Below are 9,455 nucleotides of genomic sequence, written 5' to 3' on the forward strand. Positions count from 1 at the left end.
GCTTCGGTCTCTGTAAAGTTCCACCCGTTCTGGTATTTTTCTCCGGTCGCGATTTTCACGGCAATACATTCGGCCTTGATGTTCGCCTGCCGTTACAGTAAAATATCTTAAAGACGCCTTGGCTTTAATCAAACTTCGTCGAAGATGAGTGTTAGTGGTATTCCTTCACCTCGATGTGCAGTTCGAAAAATTGTCGCTGCGGTAGATAAAGAAGCTCCAGATGTTGAAATTTCAAATTGGTCGCGCGATGTGAGAAACTTTGGTGTAGATGAAGAAATATGTTCTCCGGGCATACAATGCGGTCATACAGGACCGCGTGCCTCATGCGAGCGAACTTTGACCGATAAAGGAAGAGCTTATCAACTGGAAATTCGTGGCGAGAGGAAAAGGGAATACGAGACGAAATTACGAAAACATATCGGAATTATTTACTCCTTAATGGACTCTCGTGCTGGTCGTGACGTGTTAGAAAAGGAAATGGAAAATCTAGATTCAATTAAAGAGGAGTTGAACGTTGCGCACAGAGCCTTTGATGCATTGCTGGAAGAAGAGAGCGCTAAAGGTGCCGCTTATCGTGATTTTGACTTGTGTGATCGAGAGTACGCCGAATGTCGAATCCGCATATCGGAAAGGCTTCGTTCAGTCGAACAGCAGATGGAATTAGAGTATGAAACGAGTGTACCTGATGCCAAGTAAACAAAATCAAGCCGTTCAGGAAAAACGAAAATTTCGCGTTCTTCTAGGTCTTCGGCCATGTCGAAGAGAGTGGAGGCGGCGGCTCGAGCGGCAAAGCTTAAAGTGGAGATGAAGTACCTCGAACATGATACTAATTTGAGGCGGATTCAGTTAGAGAAATAGATTGCATTAGCGGACGCCGAAGAAGAAGCAATCAGATTGGCCATGAACGAGCAAGCAGAGGCCAGCAGCGTAGCGCGTTCAAATACGGACATGAGTAAGGAAACTCAAGAAAGTGCACCTAAAACTGAAATTGAGGCAGGGACGCTTGCCACAAGACATAAGCCCTCAACACTTAGGCCGGAAGCAAGTTCTTTCGAACCAATGTCGTCTCCAGTTGGAGCAATCGTTAAACAGGAGCAAAGAGCAGCTTCGGAAGTGACAACAAGATCACAAGATTCAATTCTACAACAAATGGTGAAGCTGCAAGCCAAACAAGCCGAATTAAGCGCTCAGTTTGTCAGCCAGCAGAGAGCGAGCACGTTACCCGCGCAAGAACCGCCAGTGTTTAGTGGAAATTACTTCGATTATCCCACGTTCATCGCTGCCTTCGAGGCAATGATAGATGAGAAGGTAGATTCGCAAAGGGATAGGCTGTATTTTCTGTGCAAGTATACTACCGGCAAGGCCCATGAAGTCATCAAAGGTTTCTTGACTTGGAACTCCAACAGAGGTTACGAAGAAGCTCGCAAACTCTTGGCTCAACGGTTTGGAAGTCCGTTTCGGGTGGCTGAAGCTTATAAGTCCCGACTGCGAAGTTGGATTCAGATAGCGGAAGAAGACGTTGCCGCTCTTCAAGACTTCTCCAATTTTCTTGTTCGCTGCGAAGGAGCTATGCAATCCATGAAGTATATGGAAGAATTGAACTTACCTAGGATATTGCAAGAAATCAGTTCCAAGTTACCAATCAGATTGGGCTCTAAGTGGTGTCGCGGGGTTCGTGACATTTTGAAGAAAACAGACAGGACAGTGTCCTTTCATGACTTGGTTGTTTTCGTTAAGGAAGAAGCAGACCTTGCAAATGACCCTATGTTTTCCCCCGAAGCCTTGAAAGGAGAAAGAACTAAGATGCCTGACAGGAACCGGGGAAAGAGGGCTCACGGAGCGAACAGTTTTGTGTCACTTGCATCTCAAAGCCAGTCTAACGAAAGCAGACGCAAATCCAGCGAAGTACCAAGTCAAAAACAGCGAACAAACTTATGCTCCGTGTGCAACGGTGGTCATCAACCCGACAAGTGTGCAGAACTTCACAAAGGGAGCGTAGAAGAACGAATTGAGATTACTAGATCTAAAGGCCTTTGTTTTGGTTGCCTAAAGAAAGGCCACCAGTCGAAAAATTGTCGGGCTCGATTGATCTGTGAGAAATGCGGGAGGCAGCATCCCACCTCTCTTCATATTCCTAACGACAAAGAACAGAACAAAGGTCAACAGAGTACTCCACAGTTAACTTCGTCCGATTTCGCCCATAGTCATCAAACAAGCTCTGAAGTTGCTAATGAAAATGCGAACTCCAAGCTTACTGCTAACGTGTGTAGCGCGGTTGATTGGCATGGTGTCATAACTAATTCGTTGATCATTCCAGTTGATCATTCCAGGAACAAAGTCATGATTTACGCCTTACTAGATGACCCTAGTGACACAACATTTATTACAAGCAACGTGAAAGAGAAACTTGGAATCCCCGGTGTTAGTTCGAAGCTCATTCTCAGCACCATGCTTGGAAGGGAAGAAGTCTCCGTTTCCCGAGTTGATGGATTAATAGTCGAGACGATTGACCAACGTGTTCAAGTAGAACTACCTAAGACCTACTCTAGGGATCGGATACCTTCAAGAAGGGACCAAATTCCCAGGCCAGAGGTTGCGGTAGCATGGCCGCATCTGAAAAAAATCAAGGATAAAATAATGCCTTATCAAGAGGAAGTAGAGGTCGGATTGCTGATTGGCTGCAATTGCCCAAAGGCCATTGAACCTAAAGAAGTCATCGTTGGTAGAGGAGACGACCCCTATGCAGTTCGCACTTTGTTAGGTTGGGGAATAATTGGCCCGGTCAGCTTGTTAGAGTGTGGAGAAAGCGATCGTGAAGAGCAAGTAGCCTCATCTTGCAACCGGATTATAGCATGTGAAGTTGACACCGGCCACCACAACATCAGTCGTAGCTTTGTGTTGAGTTCTCAAACCAAGGAAGAGATAACTCCCTTCTCAGTTAAGCGTATGTTCGAACAAGATTTCTCCGATCGATGTAGCAACGACCCAGGACTTTCCAAAGAGGACAGGAGATTCCTCACTATTGCAAGGGAAGGAATTACCCAGTTGGAAAACGGTCATTACAAGCTGCCTCTCCCCCTCAGAGATCCGAAACTAAGGCTACCGAACAATCGAGACTTAGCTCTACGTCGATTGGCACAGCTGAAGAGAAGATTCCTTGCTGATGAAAGATACCGCGAAGACTATGTGACGTTCATGGAGGGTGTTATAGGGATAGGTTATGCCGAAAAGGCAAGAAAGGGCTCCCTTACCAACAAAGACGCGAAAACACCCGAAGGGAACCAAAGTGCCGCGTCGTCGCCCCATTCAAGAGAAACAAATATTTGGTATATTCCTCACCATGGGGTATACCATCCAAATAACCGAACAAAATACGCGTGGTGTTCGACTGTGCTGCAGAGTTCAGTGGAGAGTCACTGAATAAAAACCTTCTGCAAGGCCCGGATTTAACAGACACCCTTACTGGCGTCCTCAACAGATTTCGTCAAGAACCCGTGGGTATCATGTGCGATATAGAGTCTATGTTTTACCAAGTCCATGTGACAGAAGAGTTTAGAGACTTGTTGCGGTTCTTCTGGTGGGAAGGTGGTAACTTATCCAAAAGTCCAGTAGAGTACAGAATGACAGTGCACCTATTTGGAGCTACCTCATCTCCAGGTTGCGCCAACTTTGCCCTTAAGAGAGCATCGCAGGACGGTGAAGACGAGTTTGGGTCTGCGGCTGCGGACTTTCTACGAAAGGATTTCTACGTTGATGACGGTGTAAAATCCTGTTCCAGAGTTGAGGAAGCAACCATGCTGATATCATCTGTGAAGAAGATGTGCAAGAAGGCAGGGTTTCATCTGCACAAGTTTGTTTCGAATAAGAAAGAAGTTTTGAGAAGCCTTCCAATTTCTGATTGAGCTGATGACCTCAAGAACATAGACCTCGATCTGGACAAGCTACCCATGGAGAGAGTACTTGGGGTCCATTGGTGTATTCAGTTAGACACATTTCAGTTTCGTTTGATGCTAAAAGATCGTCATTGTACAAGGAGAGGAATCCTATCAACCATAAGCTCGATTTTTGATCCGCTTGGTTTCGCTGCACCAATCCTACTAGAGGGAAAGAGCATCTTGCAAGATCTGTGTCGTGAAGGCGTGGACTGGGACGATCCCATACCCGACGTGATTAGGTCAAGATGGGAGAAATGGCGAGCCGAGCTACCTATTCTTGAACGTTTCTCGATTCCCAGATGCTTTAAGCCCGAAAACTTTGGCCCGGTCGTGAGGAAAGAGCTACATCACTTCTCGGATGCAAGTACAAAGGGTTACGGTCAATGTAGTTACTTAAGGCTTCGAGATGATTCCGGCAAAACTCACTGTTCTTTCGTGGCTGGCAAGGCACGAGTGACCCCCCTCAAGCCTGTGACAGTTCCGCGCCTAGAGCTGCAGGCCGCTGTGACTTCAGTAAAGGTTAGCCATCAGATACCCCAAGAGTTGAGCCTTAATGATGTCCCAGAGTTCCTCTGGTCTGATAGCAAAGTGGTTTTGGGGTACATCGCTAATGAAAGTCGAAGATTCCACGTCTTTGTAGCCAATCGAGTTCAGCTGATTCAGGATGCGACTTCAGTAGATCAGTGGAAGTATGTGGAGTCAAAATTAAATCCAGCCGATGACGCCTCACGTGGGCTTAGTCCAAACGCTCTTCTAACCTCGAAGTGGTTAAAGGGACCAGCCTTTTTGTGGCAAAGCGAAGTTAAGTGGCCGCTTCGCAGAAATGAAGAGGTACTTGATTCCCGTGAAGTATTACCCTCTGATCCTGAGGTGAAGATAGCCATAGTCCTAGCTACAGCGGTAACAAAGAAAGAATTGAAGATAGCCGATCGTTTAGAGAACTTCTCAGATTGGTTCCGTGCAAAAAGGGCCATTGCCTTCAGTTTACTTTATCTTCAGAGGCTACGAGAGCGAGTATCGGTAGAGCGCAAGAGTAACAACAATCCAGCAATCCAGCAAGAATTCATACCTAAAACGTCAATCCAGGGTGAAGATCTCCAGAGAGCTGAAAGTGTGATTGTCAGTTCAGTCCAATCTGTGGCCTTTCCCGAACTCAAGTCATTGAAATCCTCACAAGAGTTTCAGCCTCCAGGTGAGAGGTCGGCGGTGCGGGAAAGAGTAAGCCGTCTGAAGAATATCTCTCCTCTTCTTAAGCTGGATCCATTTAAGGACGCAGAAGGAGTTATACGCGTTGGGAGACGCTTGGCAAGTTCTTCCCTCCCGTTTGAAATGAAGTTTCCTGTAATTCTGCCTCGGCAAAGCCACGTGACTACCCTCATTATCAGATATTTTCATGAGAAAGTTAGACATCAGGGACGAGGTATGACGTTGAACGAGACAAGAGCTAATGGTTACTGGATTGTCGGTGGAACGAGTGCAGTAGGAAGCTATATATGGAAGTGCATCGTTTGCAGAAAACTACGTTCTGAAGTTGCGGAGCAGAAGATGGCCGATTTACCAGAGGACCGCTTAGAACCGGCTCCTCCATTTACGAATTGTGCCGTCGACTACTTCGGTCCTTTCATCATCAAGCAAGGCAGGAAAGAAATAAAGAGATACGGAGTTCTCTTTACGTGTCTGGCCTCAAGAGCTGTTCATTTGGAGACCTCTTCCACGCTTGAAACAGACGCCTTTATTAATGCGCTGCGACGGTTCATATGCCGCAGGGGACCCATCCGTCAGCTAAGAAGCGACCAAGGAACGAACTTTGTGGGAGCCAAGCATGAGCTGAAAGCTGCTGTCGCAGAACTCGACCACAAGCGTATTAAGAGGGAACTTCTAAAAGAAAATTGTGATTGGTTCACCTTTACGATGAATGTCCCATCCTCTAGTCATATGGGCGGGGTTTGGGAACGGCAAATCCACTCTGTGCGAAGTGTTCTTTCCCCACTTCTCCAAGATAACAGCCTCCAGCTCGACGACGAATCGTTAAGAACTCTCATGTGTGAAATGGAGGCTATCATCAACAGCCGGCCATTGACAGTCGATCTCCTTGCCGATCCAAGCGCGCCAAGCCTGTTGACGCCCAATCATCTGCTCACGCTGAAAACAAAGGTAGTTCTTTCACCACCCGGCGTCTTCCCCTCAGCCGATAAGTTCAGCAGAAAACGGTGGAGACGTGTTCAGCATTTTGCTAACGAAATTTGGTCCCGATGGCGCAAGGAGTATCTTTTGGGCCTTCAGCAACGGCAGAAATGGACCGCCCCTCGACGTGACATGTGTGTCGATGACATTGTTATCCTCAAGGAAGATAATGTCCCACGCAATCGTTGGCAGCTGGCACGTGTTGCAGCAGTGCACCATGGCTTGGATGGACGCGTACGTACGGTCAGGCTAGCCCTTGCGGATGCCTGTCTTGATGACAGAGGAACAAGAACAAGTGCAGTGAAGTTCCTGGAGCGTCCAATCCAGAAACTGGTCTTGCTGATGCCCAAGGATGATTACAAGAAGGAGCCCCGGGGTGAATCCCAGCCGAGGAGCCTTTAACCTTAGATATTTGAACACCTTGAGATTTAGAACGTTTAGTCTTTATTGATAAGTTTCGTTGCGTAGTGAAACACTTCAGTGTTTCAGGGGAGCCATGTTGATACGCGTCATTTGCGTGACGGCGCTTTAAGTTACAGTTACATGCGTCACTTGCGTGACAGTGCTTTACGTTACAGTTAGGTTCTTTAGCTATTTTTGGATGTGATTGATTTAGTACGTGCGGAGCGTGTGTGTGGAGTAGACATTTTTTGCTGTGGTCTACAAAAAGAGATTATAAAGGCCTACGGTGTCGCGGGACAGATATGTAAGTTCGTTTCATCGTAATTTATCCTTATTGCTTGTGGTTAGCCCAGTTCGCAGTTCGATTAATATATTATTCATTTTATGTGTGATCATTGTGATTTTACGTACCGCGACCTCGTGGCCGCGTGGATATCTGAGTCGATTTCTTTATATTAGTGCTATAGTTTCGCTCGTTTCTGGTTGTTTGCATTTAGCCTGTTTAGTCCTATTTTGTTGCCCCTGAGGGTTTTCATTTGTCGATCGCTAGTGCCTTGTAACGTTTGTTTGTGCAACTGCCTTACGCTAGTCCTTCATTGTTTATTTCAGTTTACGAGATCAATTAATAAATGTGATGTGAATGTCGCTTCGGTCTCTGTAAAGTTCCACCCGTTCTAGTATTTTTCTCCGGTCGCGATTTTCACGGCAATACATTCGGCCTTGATGTTCGCCTGCCGTTACAAAGATGGACATTGATCATGAAAGAAGGCTAATAGTTTCTAAAGAAACTGTTTGGCTCTGCGTCGGTGGGGGTAACGAAATAATTTGAATATATCAACAAAGTTGAAATGTTAATTTGGCCACCATTACGGTTATATAAAAGCTGACGTTTCGAGCGTTAGCCCTTCGTCGGAACGAATGACGAAGGGCTAACGCTCGTAACGTCAGCTTTTATAACCGTAAAGGTGGCAAATTTACCATTTCAACTTTGTTGATATATTCAAATTATATTGATCATGAAAAGTTTGCTTATTGGGATACATCGGACATCGTACAGTCAGAGCCTTTACATTACATTGCAAGTGGCAGTAATTTAGTGAAGTGGGTCAAAGGAGCTCATGATATACTTAATTAGTACCGTTAGGTAAAGGCTGCCTATGGTTCATCTAGGTAGGTCTTAGCCAAGTCTCGTGCGGCATGAAACAACAAGGAGGACATATATTAAAACCCCTTCTGGATGGAATGCTAATCCATCAATGCAAGATTTACCCCTAAGCATTTTATTAAAATTTCCTTGATGGGTCACCTGTACCCATTAATACTTGTGGGTGGAAAGAAGTACTTAATAATATAATCACCCAGCCAGTTCAAGACAGAGTACAGCTCGCTAACCGTTTCGCCACTCTTTAGCACAGGTTGGAGTAACATATTGATACGGAGTTTTGAATTAGTTTGAATTAGCCCATATCAACGTATTTCGCATCAATTCTTATCAGGGACTTGAGTTACAACAAGCTGACTCACTTGCCACAAGACATTTTCAGAAACAATACCCAACTGGAGGCACTGTAAGCTAAGACTCTCTTCCTTAATACAATGATAGATGAACGTATCACCTTTACACGTAAATAACCAGCTTGTCACAATTGTGCAGGGTATTGGAATACAACCAGCTACAGGACTTGCCACAAGACATTTTCAGTGCCAACACAAAGCTGAAGGCCCTGTAAGTTTCAACTTGTCTGGGTCACAAAATGATGCTTTTTTCTTATTGTAATTACGCCTTATAAGAAGAACGAATAGCAATCTTGCTAACAGATCCATGCATATGACAGCTGTTCTTTATAATGTAAAATTTTTACATCCAAACCTTCACGTCATAGTGTTTCTCTCCTTATACTCACAAAAAAGAATATAACTGTTACGATCACCGGGCACTGTTCTCAGGAGCAGAGCTACAGTACACGGGCTTCATTGAGAAATGTTTTTTTTTATATTATTATTTTTGTGGGTGAAAAAGCCCTCAAAATTTAAAGAAAAAATTTCCATAAATACATCAGAATATTAAATGTTTGCTGAAATATTTCTTGCAAAATACTCACATAAGCACGATCACCCAGAACAAAGGAAGGAACAATAGCGCGTTATTACCTTTATTTTCCTCGTAACCCAACATCATGATGATGAGGATATTATAGCGTTCATGGCAAACAGTTACTGAAGACTCTCACTCCTCAATATAACTGCTCCACGATCTCTCTCGAAATGAAAAAAAAAAACTGTTCCTACAACATCAAGCTTACTGGCTGATATCATCGTGGAATTTGAGGAATATTGCTGTTATTAGGTTGCAATTCCTTCAAAATATTTCAGGATGAGTTAATTTTTAATTATTTTTTGGTTTTTGTCTTGACGTATGTATTTTAACGATTCCTCATTAGGCTATCAAGAAAAAACCTGCTGAAGACCTTACCACAAGACATTTTCCGCAACAATACTCAGCTGGAGGTGCTGTAAGTTACCATCGTTTTACGAAGATCTTATTTTTAGTTACAATATGAGGAAATTGAAAAAGGACGATTTTAGTGGGTCCTTGTTTCCTACACTGAATCGCGACATTGTTTAAACCGTGACCTTTACAGGAGACGAGTAATTGTAGCAGCTGAGAAAAAGCGCGTCCTTAAAAGCTGAGATCTAAGAGCAGCAAATTTCATTGATGGATGAAAATTGGGATAAAGTTAAGACCGCAGACATAATGTTTGTGCACATAATTGCGCTCGGATAAATGTGCTCAGGTGATACTCTTCGGGAGTGATAAGGCGTTTTGTTTTTCATTATTTAAAGTCTTTCTGAGTAAACCTTGTTGATCCCGAATTTGTATTTTCGGCTGCCGATGGATGTCAATAGAAAAAGGAAAACTGAATAAAGATAATA

At 44.4% G+C, this 9,455-nt stretch overlaps 3 protein-coding genes and 1 long non-coding RNA gene across 4 annotated transcripts; all 4 read left to right on the forward strand.

Annotated features, from left to right (window-relative positions):
* Positions 1-900: 900 nt before the first annotated feature.
* On the forward strand, positions 901-3,420 carry LOC111319322 (uncharacterized). Its single transcript, XM_022922122.2, has one exon. The coding sequence runs from the start codon at positions 901-903 to the stop codon at positions 3,418-3,420; it is 2,520 nt and encodes an 839-aa protein (XP_022777857.2).
* Positions 3,421-3,503: 83 nt separating this feature from the next.
* Positions 3,504-3,902, forward strand: LOC148739637 (uncharacterized). The gene has a single exon (XM_088749523.1). It carries the CDS (start codon positions 3,504-3,506, stop codon positions 3,900-3,902), a length of 399 nt encoding a protein of 132 aa, XP_088605649.1.
* A 45-nt stretch (positions 3,903-3,947) lies between these two features.
* LOC111319323 (uncharacterized) lies at positions 3,948-7,166 on the forward strand. The gene is made up of 2 exons (XM_022922123.2): positions 3,948-6,825; positions 7,131-7,166. Exon 1 carries the CDS (start codon positions 3,948-3,950, stop codon positions 6,519-6,521), a length of 2,574 nt encoding a protein of 857 aa, XP_022777858.2. The 3' UTR covers positions 6,522-6,825; positions 7,131-7,166.
* Positions 7,167-8,017: 851 nt separating this feature from the next.
* LOC148739638 (uncharacterized) lies at positions 8,018-9,455 on the forward strand. The gene is made up of 3 exons (XR_015997068.1): positions 8,018-8,089; positions 8,176-8,247; positions 8,963-9,455. It is a non-coding gene; the product is annotated as an uncharacterized LOC148739638 (long non-coding RNA).

The sequence above is a fragment of the Stylophora pistillata genome, chromosome 2 (assembly GCF_964205215.1).
Source record: "Stylophora pistillata chromosome 2, jaStyPist1.2, whole genome shotgun sequence".
NCBI classification, from domain to species: Eukaryota; Metazoa; Cnidaria; class Anthozoa; order Scleractinia; family Pocilloporidae; genus Stylophora; species Stylophora pistillata.